At 44.0% G+C, this 16913-nt stretch overlaps 1 protein-coding gene across 4 annotated transcripts in view; it reads left to right on the top strand.

Moving 5' to 3' along the window:
* Positions 1-16913, top strand: part of LOC117348678 (matrix metalloproteinase-17-like) — a 101314-nt gene that overhangs the window by 20173 nt on the left and 64228 nt on the right. For all 4 annotated transcript variants that reach the window (XM_033921051.1, XM_033921053.1, XM_033921050.1 and 1 more), the window contains exons 6-10: positions 233-409; positions 3409-3499; positions 4310-4392; positions 4556-4708; positions 6430-6687. In XM_033921051.1, the coding sequence (XP_033776942.1) occupies positions 233-409; positions 3409-3499; positions 4310-4392; positions 4556-4708; positions 6430-6687 (762 nt within the window). The remainder of the gene's footprint in view (positions 1-232; positions 410-3408; positions 3500-4309; positions 4393-4555; positions 4709-6429; positions 6688-16913) is intronic.

The raw sequence follows: 16913 nt of genomic DNA, 5'->3' as shown, positions 1-16913 counted from the left end.
TCCTATTATTCATTTGAGGCCTTTTTGATGATGTCTCTTTCTATAGCTTTTCTTTATTGTTCCTTTACTGTATTTAGGTCTTTCTCTATGTATCTGTATACCTATGCCTGTTTTTTTGTCTCATTCTTCCTAATTCTCTTTATTCTTTCTGTCTCTCACTATATACCCCTCATTCATCCTATATTGGGCTCTCCATTTTGGTCTCATTCCTGTGTTTACTTTGGTTTCCAAGAGGATTATGGGACAGATCTCTTCGCAGTGGCAGTCCATGAGTTTGGTCACAGCCTGGGCTTGGCTCACTCCTCCCTGAAGCGCTCCATCATGCGTCCATATTACCAGGGACCAGTGGGAGACCCCCTGCAGTACCAGCTGAATGCCGACGACCGGGCAAAGATACAGGGACTTTACGGTAACACAAACATGGCCGTCTAATTAGCTGAGTCTAACCTTCTTCTTTCCTTCAGTCCTGAAAGAAACTGAACAATTTATTTAGAAATCTGCTTCAAGAGACAGATAGGAAGAAGCAAAGATATGAGGGCGTCCAAGATAACAAGACAAGAGGACAAAGAGGGAAATACAGAGAAGGGTATGAGAGAGACAAGAAATAGAGACAGATTATCAGGGGTAGAAGTGGGCAGCATGAAAATTTTCATTTTGTCATATTTTAAAGCTTTTTTTGGTAGAGGAGGAACATCTTTCCTTCTTGAAATTGCATGCATATGTGCATTATTCGTACATCTATACATTATCAGGAAAGAGTGTGCACGCATCGCAAAACATTGCTCTCTCTTTGCAAATAGCTTGCACTCTTTCAAAAGCATGCTCACCATTAACAACACACACAAAATCTCAACAGGTTGGGGGTTTCCTTGTCATTTCAAAGGAGAAAATGAGGATTATATGAAGAGCATTCGAGGGACACTCCAGCAATTATCCTACACCCTGCCTATGCAAAAGGAAGACGTATAGTTCTGTTTTATTTTGTTTTGGGGGTTTTTCTTTGTACAACCAGATTAAAAATGTCACTGAATTTTGTGCAAGACCCACATGAGCAGATCTAGGATTCTAAAGAGGTAACATGGGTGATGTGGTGCATCATTCCTCTCTATCCCTTTCACTATGAAATTCTCAGAACCTGCCCAGATTTCTCACCATCTTCACCAGGTTTTCTTCACATTCCTCCACCCTGGTTTCTTCTCCCAAGTTCATCACCATCTCTTCCTCCTCTATCCATGTTTTTTTTTTTCTCCTCTTCTCCAGAGTGTAACTATTCGAGTGAAAAAAATATATATTTCCTCCTATTTATTTTAAAAGTATTTCCATGTAATTTAATCAAGTGTCCTCTAGTCTTTGTACTTTTTGGGAAAAGTGAAAAATCAAATCACTTTTATCCATTCTACACCTCTCAGTAGATCTCAGTCAAATTTCCCCTCAGCCATCTCTTTTCGAAGCTGAAGAGTTTCAAGTTTACTAAAAATTTGTTTGATTGCTTTACATAGAATTCTAAGCAATTTATAATAAAATATGGGGAAACAAGTCATGGTATAAAAACAATACAAAAGACATGAACGCAAATCACATACTTGAACATAAGGAAAGGAAGAACTACAAGTCACTGAATTTCCCCCCCCCCATTGCCCCAGGTACATTAGACAGATGGGGAAAAATGCTTGAGTACCTGAATGTAAACCACGTAAGCTGTAAGTGGTCTATAAAAACTTAAATACATAAAATAAAATACGAGTGGGAGGGGAAGAACATGTTTAAAGGGGAGCCCTGATCACTTTACTCTTTTCATCCCCTTTTAACATTTTGGTTGCTCTTTGGACCTTTTCTAATTCTGCTATATCTTTTTTGAGCTACAGCAACCAGAACTTAGTGCAATATTCTTAGATTCTTTGTCTCTCCGTCCTTTGCCTTAAGCTCCCCTCCATATCTCCCTTCCCCCATTTCTACCATTTCCTTCAGATTCCTATCACCCCCGTCTGTTCTTTTCCTCCTCTACAGATGGAGTCCTCTTGCCTCCCATGGAATCTTCTCCATCTCTCCTTTTCCCCATTGCTCCAAGCAGTGGTGCAGTGAAGGTAGGAGGCGCTTGGGGTGATGATGCCCCTCGCCTTCTTCTCCACTCCCTTGCTGTGCATGTACCTTCCCTTCCACCATACCTCTTTAACTCTTTGCTGGCGCAAGCAGCCTCTCCAAACTGCTGTCTGCACCAGCCTTGGATCTTCCTCTCAGGTTTTTTCCTGGTCCCCCAACCTGGAAATACTTCAGAGGAGAGCTGAGATCAGCAGCAGGATGGAGATGGTGCTTGCACCAGTGAAGAGTTAGAGGTAGGGAGAGGCGAAGAGGTGGAAATGTGCCAGTGCCCCAACCAAGAAGCTGCCCATGGTGGTCTTCCCCCACCCCTCTTACTACACCACTGATTCCAGGTTCCTCTCCATCTTTCCATTTGTCCTCATATTCCATTCTATCACCCACTCTTTTCAGTTTCTTTTCCTCTTCACAGGTAAAGCCCTCTTCATCTCCTTAGGGGTTCCTCTCCATCTTTCCCTCACCTCAGATTCCTTTCCATCTTTCCATTTGTCCTCATATTCCTTTCTATCACCCACTCTTTTCAGTTTCTTTTCCTCTTCACAGGTGAAGTCCTCTTCATCTCCTTAGGAATTCCTGTCCATCTTTCCCTCGCCTCAGGTTCCTCTCCATCTTTCCATTTGTCCTCGTATTCCTTTCTATCACCCATTCTTTTCAGTTTCTTTTCCTCTTCACAGGTGAAGTTCTCTTCATCTCCCTGTGGATTCTCTCCATCTTTCCCTTTCCCCATTGCATTAGGTTTCTCTCCATCTTTCCATTCGTCCTTAGATTCCTATCATCCACTCTTTAGTTCCTCGCCACCTCCACCATTCTCCCTCTCAGATTCTTTGTAGTTTCTTTTTCTCCTCCACAGACAGTCCTTTTCAGTCCATGGATTCCTCTTCATCTATCACCTTCCCCATTGTCCCAGGTTCTTCTCCATCTTTCCATTTGTCCTCAGATGCCTCTATCATCCACTTCTGGGTTCCTCATCACCTCCCTATTTTCTCTGTTTGTTGGTACACAGAAGTAGTGGCAGGCAAGTGAGGTGGGAATATGGTGAGCATGTGCTTCCCTGTCTTCTTGGTTCTTCTTGCCCCATAAGGTATTTTTCCTTTGTAATCAAGAAACTATAGAAAGGAAAGGAGAAGCAGAGAATGAGTGTACATTTTTATTGGATCCCAATGATGTGGGTTTGCTGGCACCGAAAGAGAAGATGATAGATGGGGGACAATTAGTCTTTTATATATGGTGTCCTAGATTCTTGTGATATGTTGATGACCATCCTAGGGCCAGAAAGAGGTTTTAATAATTTGTGCATTTCCTGGATTAAAGGAAGCCAAGATCTTCACTCAACGGAGCAACCTGCCATGACTGCTGAGCTGGGAGAGCTGTCACCCTCTCCTCAAGAGATCCCATCATTCAGGTGAGAACAAGAAAGGGAAGGTGCTGAAGAGACAGTGAAAGAAAGCAGGTAGGTAAATGAGAAATAGGGAAAAGGATGAGAGAAAGAGTAAAGGTAGGAAAGAGACATAGGAAGAAAGGAAAAATTGAAAATGGATAAAGAGGGGAAAATGGAAGGCAAAAAAAAACAATGGGGAAGTAAGAAAGAAAGGTGAAAAATTAAAGGAGAGAAGGAAAGGATGGGAAGTGATGGAAAAAGAGAAGGAAGCTAGCAGAAGAATGCAAGCAGATGAGAAGATTTTACAATCTGGTCAATATTCAAAGTGACTTATGCAACCAGCCAGAAATGGCTCTTGGCTAGATAAATCACCTGTTTGGGGCTAACTGGTTGCCACAGTTTACATTGCTTCATTGTTTTGCACATAGAGGTATATTAAATGAATCAGTGAAAGGGGTCACGCTACTCTGGTGCATTGCGAACAACATGCTTGTGAAAGAAATGTCCCGAAGGCAGAAGCATGTTCTTTCCTATCTAATATTACTGTTTCGAACTGATCAAAAACATATTCTAGTCTTAATGATAATACAAGCAGAGAAACAGGGAATGGCAGAGGGGCTGAAGAAGAAAAGAGAAAACTGGATACAGATACAGAGAGAATGAAAGGGAAAGAGGAAAAGTTAGAGATAGTAAGTGAGAGGGTGGTGAGACCCTGAAGCTTTGTCTTTCTCTGTCTTGATCTTGGGTTTATTTTATGCTTCCATTTCAATCTCAGATGTTCTTTATGTTCTCTTTCTGTCTCTCTTTATCTAAGGTTCTTTCTATTTGCTCTAGGTCTGGTAGAAAAATCCCCGATCGTTGCATACTGGGGGTTGATGCCGTCACTCAGATCAGAGGGGAGACATTCTTCTTTAAAGGTTTGTTTAATGTCTGTGATTTGTTCACTCTCAAGTATTGTCAGGAATTTCTTGTGGATGAGAGATGGCCTTTTTCTAGTGTTTCATTACTGGACATTGTCCTTTCCATCTGTATCTCTCTCTGGGAATTGTTGTTTTTTTAGCATCCTCCCTTCCTTCTCAGGTCAGTATTTTTGGCGCCTCACTGCAGCTCGACATCTAACATCCCTTCACCCAGCAATGATTCAGGGATTTTGGCGGGGCTTCCCAGGGACCCTAGAGAAGGTTGATGCTGTTTACGAGAGACATGTGGACCATCGCATTCTCTTCTTCAGTGGTAAGAGGACAGAAAAAAGCAACCTGTAGGCATCAGTGATATTAATTGTGTTCATCAGATCCCTTAGATTGTCCAATGTCGGTCCTCGAGGGCCGCAGTCCAGTCGGATTTTCAGGATTTCCTCAATGAATATGCATGAGATCTATGTGCATGCACTGCTTTCAATGCATATTCATTGGGGAAATCCTGAAAACCCGACTGGATTGCGGCCCTCGAGGACCGACATTGGACACCCCTGCTTAGAACATCAGAATTGCCATACTAGGACAGGCTGAAGGTCCATCAAGCCCAGTATCCGGTTTCCAACTGTGACCAACCCAGGTCCAAAGCACCTAGCTAGATCCCAAGTAGCAAAACAGATTCTATGCTAATTATCCTAGGAATAAGCAGTGAATTTCCACAAACCATCTCAATAATGGCCTATGGACTTCTCTTTTAGGAAATTATCCAAGCCTTTTTAAAACCCCGCTAAGCTAACTGATTTCACCACATTCTCTGGTAACAAATTTCAAAGTTTAATTACACTTTGTGTGAAGGAATATTTTCTCCAGTTTGTTTTAAATCTTAAGCTTCATCGCATGCCCCCTAGTCCTAGTATTTTTAGAAAGAGTGAATACGCATTTCACATCTACCCTTTCCACTCCACTCAGCATTTTATAGACCTCTATCATATCACCCCAGAGCCATCTCTTCTCCAAGCTGAAGAGCCCTAGCCACTTTAGCCTTTCCTCATAAGGAAGTTGTCCCATCCCTTTTATCCTTTTTGTTGCCCTTCTCTGTACCTTTTCTAATTCCACTATAACTTTTTTTTTTAGATACAACGACCAGAATTGCACACAGTATTTGAGGTTCAGCCATACCATATAGCGATACGAGGGCATTATAAAATTTTCATCTTTGTTTTCCATTCCTTTCTTGATAATTCCTGTTTGCTTTCTTAGCCACCGCCACACATTGAGCTGAGGGTTTCAACGTAGCCTTAGCAATGACACCTAGATACTTTTCCTGGGCAGTGACTCATCATGTAGAACCCTGCATTACGTAGCTATAGTTCCCACATGCATCACTTTACACTTGCCCAGTCTTACAAGGTCCTCTTGCGATTTAACAACTTTGTGTCGTCAGCAAATTGAATTAGCCAACTAGTATTGAAACATCTTCCACTGTAACTATGGCAAATTCAACCTGTAACTGTACATTATGTATATACTGGCATTGATCCCTAAGGGGTATCTAGTTAGGATATTCCCAAGGCAGGTCACAATAGAATCCATACACAAACAGAATCACATACAGTACAACATATCGAACATGAATAAAACATAACGGTGATAATGTACAGCTTCCTAAAATTACAAAGAGGCTACCAATGGATAGAAAACTTGTATTGAAAAACTTACACTGTTGAGGATTACTATGGCAAACTTTAACCTCTGAACTCTATCTTATGTTTATTGGTATTAGACCCCCTCTAGTATGTATAGAATTAGGACACAACCTTGTATCGTGTTCTGTAACTGTCAAATTGTAACCTGTTAACTGTATTTTATCTATGTTTAACCTGTAACCCATTCTGAGCTCCCTGGGGAAAATGGGATTAAAAAATGAATGAATGAATGAATAAATAGTTCTTTTTCTCTCAGATTCAGGTTCTGAAAACTTTATTGAAATCTCAATTTAAACATGTCTGTCTCCTCCGCCCCTTTTCTCTCTTCTCCTAGGAAGGCAGTACTGGGTATTTAAGGATAATGGGATGGAGGAGGGCTATCCTCGCCCAGTGACAGACTTTGGCTTGCCAGAGGCAGGAGTGGATGGGGCTTTCTCACACCCCCAAGACAGCAAGACATATTTCTTCAAGGATGGAAGGCACTGGCGCTATGATGAAGTTGTGAAACAAATGGACGCTGGGTATCCTGAGGAAAATTCAGTCTGGCTCCATCTCCCTAGTCCAATAGATGATGTCATCAGTGGAGCAGATGGTGAGTAGCTTGGTGACTTTTGTCCCCCCAAAGGCCATTAATGTCCTCTGGTTCTTGGTATCTCTGTCTTCATACCATTCTTAAAGCTTCCACTAATCACCAGGTTCATTCTCTAGACTTTCCTTACTAATTGTACTAATTCCCCAGGTTATTCCTTAATTAACAATATCATATTCTAGAAGTTTCCTATTGACCATGGTGATTCTTTAGGATTCCTGTAGTCACCATTTCCATTTTCAAGGCTTCCTATACTGACTATTTTCTTCTTCATGTTTCATGTGTTCCTCTTACTGAATGATCTCTTTTTTTGTATACTATATTTATTGTAATAATGTAACAGAACATCAAGAATAATACACATTTTTCAAATATAAGAGTAACAGCCTTATAACAATCAGACTTGTCCACTCACTCATTTTCTGTGGTCAATTATGGATGTGAAAGCTTGACACTACAGAATTAAAGGGAGTTCATTCCATAGTTGAGAAAGTTTAAAGGCCAGAGATTGATGGAAGATCTTAACTCCTGCATGATAGAGTAAGTCACAAATATGTTTACTTTTATTTCAACATTTGAGCTAATGTCGTACATCCCAGTTTATAAAGCAATCCTCCTCTGAAATGAAAGATGCTGGCGACAATCATTCCCCTGTTTGCTGCATCTCCTGCACCCAAACTGGCCTCTGAAATTGGGCAGAAATTTGTGTGAATATACAGTGACAAGACAGATTCCTAGCAAAAAAAAAGTAAATATCTCGGCTCAATTAAAGAAAAAATTGTTATAAATTTATTTATTTAGATTTGTATCCCCAAAGAGCTCAGAACGGGTTACAGTTTACATTCACAATGTTACAATATAGGACCTGGGAGTCAGGGTCAGGGGCATAGAGGTTTTTTTAGAAGTCTGATTGCTGCATTTTGTACATGCTGGAGACGTATGTTCTTCGCTGTGAGACCGTTGAATAGCGTGTTGCTGGAGAAGACTAAGGCATAGTTGGGTGAAGTCAGGCTCAGAAAACTAGTTCCTTATTTTTGGGAGTTGTCACAGGTGGTAAAATTCGGAAGATACCACTTGAGAGATATGGTTGGAAAGCGATACGTTGGAGTCAATGAGTATCCCTAGGTTGCAATTATGATAGTTGAGTCCTGGTGTAATGAGGGACGGGTGCAGTTGCAGATCCAAAGCAGTTCCGTTTTGAAGGCGTTTAGTTGTAATTTGTTGACGGACATTCAGTTTTTGATTTCCGAGAGATATAGTTGGATGTTATCTGCAAAGGAATGAATCTGTATTTGGTATTTGGGGGCTATGTCTAGGATAGATCTAATGTAGAGATAGGGGGAATAGTAGAGCCCCCGTATTTGATCGGTTTTGGTTTCAATGGTGCATTGTTGAGCAGTACGATGAAACCTTCCACCCAATGTGCGGTGGTGGCCAAGAAAGGAAACAGGATGCTAGGAATTATTAAAAAGGGATGGTTAACAAGAGTAAGAATGTTATAATGCCCCAGTATCACTCCATGGTGTGACCTCATCTGGAGTATTGCGTTCAATTCTGGTCTCCTTATCTCAAGAAAGATATAGTCACTTCATTGGCTCCCCGTCCATTTCGGAATACAGTTTAAACTCCTCTTGCTCATCTACAAGTGCATTCGCTCTGAAGCCCCCAATATCTCTCCTCACTCATCTCCCCCTATGCTTCTCCCGTGATATCCGCTCATTTGGCAAGCCCCTTTAATCTGTACCCTTCTCTTCCACTGCCAACTCCAGACTCCATCCCCTCTTTCTTGCGGCGCCGTATGCCTGGAACAGGTTGCCTGAATCAATACGTCGTTTATCCCAGGACAAGCAGGCAGTATATTCTCAACATGTGGGTGATGTCATCCACAGAGCCCAGTAGCGGACAGCCTCGCAAGCAGACTTGCTTGAAGATCTTCAAAGTTTGCTACTGCTGCACCGTGCATGCACATGTGCCTTCCCACCCGAGTTAGGGCGTGAGTCTCCTCAGTTTTCCACGGAGCCAAGAAGCCCTGTTTTTTCTTAGCTCTGCTGTTTACTGCCTTCTTGCACCACGGCTTTGTTCTTTTTCTTATCGTTCAATCGCTGTGCGGTGCGTCTTAAAAAAAAAAAAAACAACCAAAAAAACTTATTTTTTTTTCTTTCTGCCGGTTCCGTCTGGCGGGCTCCAGGCTTAGGCCCTGCCGTCAGCCCTCGTTCAGCTGCAGCTGTACTTTGTCTATGTCTCGGCCTCTTACCAGGTTTAAAAAGTGTAGCCAGTGTGGCTGGGCCTTTTCTTTGACCGACCCCCATCGTTGGTGCATTCAATGCTTAGGACCCGAACATTGTCCTGAGTCCTGCCCATGCTGTGCTACCATTCAAAAACGGGCCCTTCGCAGACCTTGTGTCAAAATTCTTGAGCTCTTTGGCACTATGGAGCAGTCTGTGGACAAGGCCTCGACCTCGGCCCCAGTGGTGACCTCGACCTCGGCCAAGTGGCCCTTGACCTCAAAGGCCTCGTCTTCTGTGCCTCTTAAGGTTCCATCCTCGGGTAAGTCTCATCTTCCTTCTCCAGGTACGCTACCTAAGAAGCCTCCAGTTGAGTCTCAGGCAGTCCAGGCAACGAGTGCAGTCGTGCCAGCCTCTATGAGACCTTCATCCAAGCGTGCTTCCAAATATAGGGAATACTCATCCTCGAGGTCACCCTCATTGGAGCGCACTGCTGCACCTATATGACCAGATCCATTGGTCGCGGTGCCTATGTTCGAGGACATGCTGAAAGCCATATTGACCACGCAAATTACCTTGGTCTTTGCTCAGCTTGCTCCTAGCTCGACCCTGCTTACTGCGAGCCAGCCTGAGCATTCCATCGAGGTACCTTGAGACAAGCCTCGTAGGTCTCGACGATTGTCCTCCAGTGACTCTTCGCCTCGTCCTTCCAGGCCCGAGTCTCCAAGCACCCAGCCTGTTCTAAGAAGAGCAAAGCGTCTCCTCTAAGGGGTGGACAGTCTCCTGTGCCTTGATTGTCGAGGCCCATCGAGACCCCTTCAAAGTCCAGGCATAGGTCTCGACCTCCAGAGCCTTCTACGCATCCTGCTTCTCCACATTGAGGCATGTCGAGGTCAAGGACTCCTTCCTCGAGACCGCTCATAAGAGATCCTCCTTCACCTTTCTTTCCGAGGCACAACTCGAGGACATCAATTCCTCGGACTCCTGGGTATTCTCCTTCGAGGCTTCTGAAATGTAAGCACTCTCTGACTCCACCAATATCACAAAGTAGAGCTTCTTCAGTGTCTCTTACGTTGGATACGGATATGCTTTCTCAGTATTCTAGAGAAGCTTCTCCATCCTACTCGGCAGCACCTAGATCTCGCTCCTCTTCATCCCCTGAGGAGGCTTTGACTTCTAAGGCATCATCCTTTACTAAACTCATCTTTGATATAGGTAATGCTCTTCAGCTTGATCTCCAGTCTGAATCCAAATATACCCCTGAATATTTGGCCGAGATGGAGCTCCCTCATCCGCCAAAAGAAGCCTTGAAACTTCCAATGAATCCTGTATTAAAACAAACATTCATCAGGAATCTTGAGACTCCCTATTCCATTCCGACTATTCCCTCTAAAATGGAATCTTGTTATCATACAGTTCCTTGCAAGGGATTTGAGAAGGCACAATTGTCTCATCAATCCTTGGTTGTGGAATCATCTCTAAAGAAACCTAATCCCTCCAAGATCTATGCTGCTGTTCCTCCAGGCAGAGAGGGACGTACTATGGATAAATTTGGTCGTCGTCTTTATCAAAATTCAATGATGGCTAATAGAGTCTTCAATTATAATTTCCTCTTCACGTCTTACTTCAAATACTACATTAAAGCCATGCCTTATTTCTTTCCTGACTTGGCTGTCCATCGCCTACCTGCGTTTAAACAACTTCAGAAGACTTTTTCACAAATTCGCCTTTTCATGCTCCAAGCCACTTATGATGCCTTTGAGTTGTCCTCTAGGGTAACAGCTTTTGCGGTAGCAATGCGACGCTTGGCTTGGCTACGCATTGTGGATATGGATCCCAACTTGCAAGACCGTCTAGCTAATCTACATTGTCAGGGTAATGAGCTTTTTGATAATACCATCGAGGCGGCTACCAAGCGTATTTCTGAGCATGAGCGATCCTTTGCGTCTCTGGTGCGGCCTAAGGCTAAAACTCCACCTGCTAAGCCTTATAAGCCGCCTCCACGGTGTTGCCCTCAAAAGTCTACTCTGGCTTTTTCCAAGCCTCCACCTAGAAGACAGCAGCAGCAACAGCGTCAACAAAAACCTTAGGCTCCTGCTGCGGCTAAGCCAACGCAGTCTTTTTGACAATCTGAGTCTGAGCATAACGTTGACCTGCATCCATCAGACTTCTGTCCTGCCCATAGGTGGTCGACTCCATCACTTTTACCAACAGTGGGAGCAGATTACATCAGACCTCTGGGTTCTCACCATCATTCGGGAGGGTTACTCACTTCAATTCCTTAAAGTGCAGTCAGACTCGATCCACAATGATTCTAACATGTATGAGTGAGACAGATAAAATGTTGTTAATGAAACTTTATTTTAAAAATAGACTGACCAAGTTCTGTGGGGATTTGGTCAGTATATTTCCAGATGTTTCAAGAGCTACTCAGCTTAGAAGAAAATAATTTTTGAAATTGAGAAATAGAGTATTAGCACTTGTATTAGTATTCTATCTAAAGTTTCCCTGTAAATGTTTGGTTAAGATACAAGATACTGAATTTGTTTTTTGGGATCCTATTCAATTGCAACAATTTTTGTTAGCTCATGAACAGAAGTGAGATTTCTCTTTTTTCTTTTCCTTTTCCGTTTCTTTCTTTTATTCTTTATTGAGAAAATAAGATAAGTATGTCCATGTCCCAAATATAGTAGGGAATGATTTGGGTTCTTTGGAATTCAACCCATTTCTTTGTTTTTCCTTTAAATCTAGTTGATAAATAAGCAACATGTTTTCCCCATTTAGTGGGCTTGTAAAGGATTGTTTGTTGTATGGTTTTGTTGTATTGAAAATCTGTATGGAAACCTTTTTTTCTTGATATCTTTATGATATTGTAAATGTACTAAATTCAAATAAATAAATAAATAAAAAAGGACCCGGTATGGGGGCAGCTTTGGGGGAGGGGTGTGCTGCGAGGCAGACAGCTTTGCTTGGGGGGGGGGAAGAAAGAATAATAATAATAACTTTATTCTTCTATACCGCCACAATCTGATTAAAACCGGAAGGACCACAAGAAACACCAAAAGGAATGTCACCGAGTTGTTAGAAAAGCTAAGAGACAATACAAAGAGAGGCTTGCTGGGGAAGCAAGGAACTTCAAAGCGTTCTTCAGATACGTGAAAGGGAAGCAACCAGCGAGGGAGGAGGTGGGCCTGTTAGATGATGGAGACAGAAAGAGAGTGGTTAAAGAGGAAAAAGAGGTAGCCGATAGACTGAACCGGTTCTTCTCGTCGGTCTTCACAAGTGAGGACACCTCCAATGTACCAGAACCCGAGGAGACCATAAGTGGGGATCAGGATGAAAAACTGGAGACCTTAGAGGTAAGCTATGAGGATGTCCTCCGACAATAGTAGAGCCCTCATATTTGATCGGTTTTGGTTTCAATGGTGCATTGTTGAGCAGTACGATGAAACCTGACAGATTGAAAAGTGACAAATCACCGGGCCCGGACGGAATCCACCCAAGGGTACTAAAAGAACTGAGGACAGAAATAGCGGACACACTCTGACAAATCTGTAATCTATCCTTAAGCACTGGGAAGGTACCGGAGGACTGGAAGCTAGCGAATGTCACACCTGTCTTCAAAAAGGGATCAAGGGGTGACCCGGGGAACTACAGACCAGTGAGCTTGACTTCGATTCCGGGCAAGATGATAGAAGCATTAATAAAGGATAGCATCTGTGAACACATAGAAAGAAATGGACAGCTGAAACCGAGCCAACATGGCTTCTGCAAGGGAAGATCGTGCCAAACAAACCTACTGCACTTCTTTGAAGGGATAAACAACCAGATGGACAAAGGGGAATCCATAGATATCATTTATCTTGACTTCCAAAAAGCCTTTGATAAGGTCCCCCATGAGCGGCTACTTAAGAAATTGTCGAACCACGGGGTGGGAGGAGATGTACACAGATGGATCAGGCACTGGTTGGCCGGCAGAAAACAAAGGGTTGGAGTGAAGGGTCAATACTCCGACTGGCAGAGGGTCACAAGCGGTGTTCCGCAGGGGTCGGTGCTGGGACCACTGCTGTTCAATATATTTATCAACGACTTGGAAACGGGGACGAGGTGTGAAGTTATAAAATTTGCTGATGACACCAAACTCTGCAGCAGAGTTAGGAACACAAAGGACTGCGAAGACCTGCAAAGGGACCTAAGCAAACTGGAAGAGTGGGCAAACAAATGGCAAATGTGCTTTAACATAGAAAAATGTAAGGTCATGCATATAGGGAAAAGGAACCCAAGGTACAGCTACAAAATGGGGGGAACATTGCTGGGGGAGAGTAATCTTGAAAAAGACTTGGGTGTGCTGGTGGATACAACTATGAAATCATCAGCGCAATGTGCAGCGGCCTCGAAGAAAGCTAACAGAATGCTGGGCATCATTAAGAAGGGAATTACAACCAGGACGAAGGAAGTCATCATGCCACTATATCGTGCAATGGTGCGCCCGCATCTAGAGTACTGCATCCAATATTGGTCGCCGTACCTCAAGAAAGACATGGCGATACTTGAGAGGGTCCAGAGAAGAGCTACGAAAATGATAAATGGCATGGAGGACTGTTCAAACGCTGACAGGCTGGACAAGTTGGGACTCTTCTCCCTGGAAAAGAGGAGGCTTAGGGGAGACATGATAGAAACTTTCAAGATCATGAGGGGCATGGAGAAGGTAGACAAGGACTTCAAACTACGGGGAACCACAGGCACAAGAGGGCACTCGGAGAAACTGGAAGGGGACAAGTTTAGAACCAATGCCAGGAGGTTCTTCTTCACACAGAGGGTTGTGGACACATGGAACGCGCTCCCGGAGGAAGTGGTCGGGCAGAGTACGCTACGGGGATTCAAAGAGGGATTGGATGGATTCCTGAAGGATAGGGGGATTGAGGGATACAGATAAGGGTAGATAAGAGTATGGAAAGAGTAAAGATAAAAACAACGGGACTATAGGGCTAAATCAAGTAAACATGACAGGTCATGGACCTGATGGGCCGCCGCGGGTGCGGACTGCTGGGCGCGATGGACCTCTGGTCTGACCCAGTGGAGGCAAATTCTTATGTTCTTAATCTTGCGACTTCTAGGCAGTTTACAATCAAGAGTGCTGGACATTCAGCGAAATACAATAAGTAGATATTCAGAGGAAATACAGAGATCAGAGACCTCAGGAGGCAATAGTATAGAAATACAATTTGCTGAGTGAAAATGTAATATGTACATTTTAGTAGGTAATGTCCGACAGGACCTGTTGGGGATAAATAGCAACGTAAAGTTACGATAAAATGAAGATAACAGATTATATTTATAACAGTGCTGTAAGTTCAGGTGGAATAGAGAGGGGGAGGGAGAGGGAGAGCGGGTCAATTGTTTAGGTATTTCTGGAACAGGTATGTTTTTAGGCGTTTCCTGAATTCCCCGTATGTAGTGGGCGAAAGCAGTTGGTCTAGGTCTTTGCCCCATAGGACTGCTTGGTGAGAGAGAAGGGGGGCCACGGAGACATAGTCTGGGACGAACTGGAGAGGGAGAGGGAAAGGGGGCTGCTTTGGGAGAGGGGTGTGCTGGGAGGCAGACAGCTTTGCTTGGGGGGGAGACAGAAGGGGAGCCACAGAGAGACAGTCAGGGAGGAACTGGAGGGGGAGAGGGAAAGGGGGCTGCTTTGGGGGAGGGGTGTACTGGGAGGCAGACAGCTTTGCTGGATGGGGGAAGACAGAAGGGGGGACATGGAGAGACAGTCAGGGAGGAACTGGAGGGGGAGAGGGAAAGGGGGCTGCTTTGGGGGAGGGGTGTGCTGGGAGGCACACAGCTTTACTTGGGGGGGAAGACAGAAGGGGGGCCAAGGAGAGACAGTCATGGAGGAACTGGAGGCCGAGAGGGAAAGGAGGCTGCTTTGGGGGGAGGGGTGTGTTGGGAGGCAGACAGCTTTGCTTGGGGGAGGGGAGACAGAAGGGGGCCACAGAGAGACAGTCAGGGAGGAACTGGAGGGGGAGAGGGAAAGGGGGCTGCTTTCTAGCACCCGTTAATGTAACGGGCTTTAACACTAGTTTCTTTATATTCCCAGTGCATTGTATTTCTTTCTCCAAAGTCCCTCTTCGAGGGCCGCAATCCAATCGGGTTTTCAGGATTCCCCCAATGAATATGCATGAGATCTATTAGCATACAATGAAAGCAGTGCATGCAAATAGAGCTCATGCATATTCATTGGGAAAATCCTGAAAACCTGACTGGATTGCGGCCCTCGAGGAGGGACTTTGACACCCCTGTCCTAAGGCGAGCTTCAGACTAACTTGTTTCATCGATTTTTATTTATATGGCCCCTTTTCCTTGGTATCTTGTGGTCACCTCCTCACCATTGCTGTTGCTTTCTCACAAGCTCCCGATGCAGACGGCACAAGTTCTCCCCACTTCCATCATCTGCCCTTTTTTCTCTCTCCCTCCACCCCAGGCAATTCACTTAGGGGGCAGGATAATGTGATGAAATTGCCTGGGGTGGAGAGAGAGAGAAGGGGCAGATGATGGAAGTGGGGAGAACTTGTGCCATCAGCGTGAGGCACATATGGGAAAGCAGCAGCAATGGTGAGAAGGTGAGGGGGAACACAGCTAAGACTAGAACCAGCTACCTCTGAAAAATCCCCATCCTACAAAAAAGTACTCCAGCATGCACACTATCTGCTGCCAAGATCAATGCCAGGATAGGTCAACAATAAATATATTATTTTAAATAGACACCATCACTGACAATCAATGGGACATTCTCTTGATTACAGAAACATGGTTAAAAGACAATGAAGGTACAATGTTAGGTGTACTATGCCCTGCCAGCTACTAAGCGCTAGCATCTTCCCACCCTGATAAAGGGGGAGGAGTGGCTGCCATCATCAAATCAATCCTAAACCCCAACTTATCGACTTTATAGTCCTTCAAACCCTAGAATCCCTTATCTTTTCAGTAGGACACGACAAAAAAAAAATTCATCTTTATTCTAATCTACCATGCGCCCCATTTACCAGTGAGCACCCTCGAAGACCTGTTAGCTATCATCAGCAAGCTGGCGATAACTCATATACCAGGATGATCTCGGGGCTCAAGGGTCTCTCGTACGAAGAGAGACTGAACAAATTACAGCTCTACACTCTCGAACGTAGGGAGAGGGGAGATATGATTGAGACATTTAAATACATCACAGGACGTATCGAGGTGGAAGATGATTTCTTTCTCAAAGGACCCTTGGTCACAAGAGGGCATCCGCTCAAACTCAGGGGTGGGAAATTTTATGGCGACATCGGGAAGTATTTCTTCACGGAAAGAGTGGATGACCGTTGGAATAAGCTTCCAGTGCAGGTGATCGAGGCCAGCAGCGTGCTAGACTTTAAGAATAAATGGGATGCCTACGTGGGATCCCTACGAGGGTCGAGCTGAGGAATTGGTCATTAGGGCATAGACTTAAGAGGATGGGTCAGTAGAGTGGGCAGACTTGATGGGCTATAGGCCTTTTCTGCCGTCATCTTTCTATGTTTCTTTGTTTCTATACAGATAATAGTCTCGGGTGACTTTAACTTTCACAACTACCCTGCAGTCACAAGACTTTACAAGAACATTAACAGATCTAGGCTTCTCCTAGATGATAACCTCTCCCATGCACACCTCTGGAAACATTAGACCTGATCTTCACCCTAGATAATCCACTTCATGGCCAAAAAACGACCAACTACACTACTACTCCAGTTCTATGGTCTGATGACTTCCTTGTTGTTTTCAATCTCCCAATCAAACACAAATAAACCGTGCATAAGGACAAACACAGAGTAAAACAATATTCAGTCTTGACTCCATAAACCCTGAATCCTTCTCCACGGCCATTACCAAAAGATTCAGAGCCTATGAACAACTTCCTAGAAGAGGCAGCCATAGCATGGCACAAAGGAATAAAAAATGTGTTATGAAACACTAGCAAAACCAAAACAAATCAAAGCA

This window comes from Geotrypetes seraphini, chromosome 14 (assembly GCF_902459505.1).
Source record: "Geotrypetes seraphini chromosome 14, aGeoSer1.1, whole genome shotgun sequence".
Lineage (NCBI taxonomy): Eukaryota > Metazoa > Chordata > Amphibia > Gymnophiona > Dermophiidae > Geotrypetes > Geotrypetes seraphini.
The sequence above is the reverse complement of the archived record's forward strand: the minus strand, read 5'-3'. Positions and strand labels throughout refer to the sequence as shown.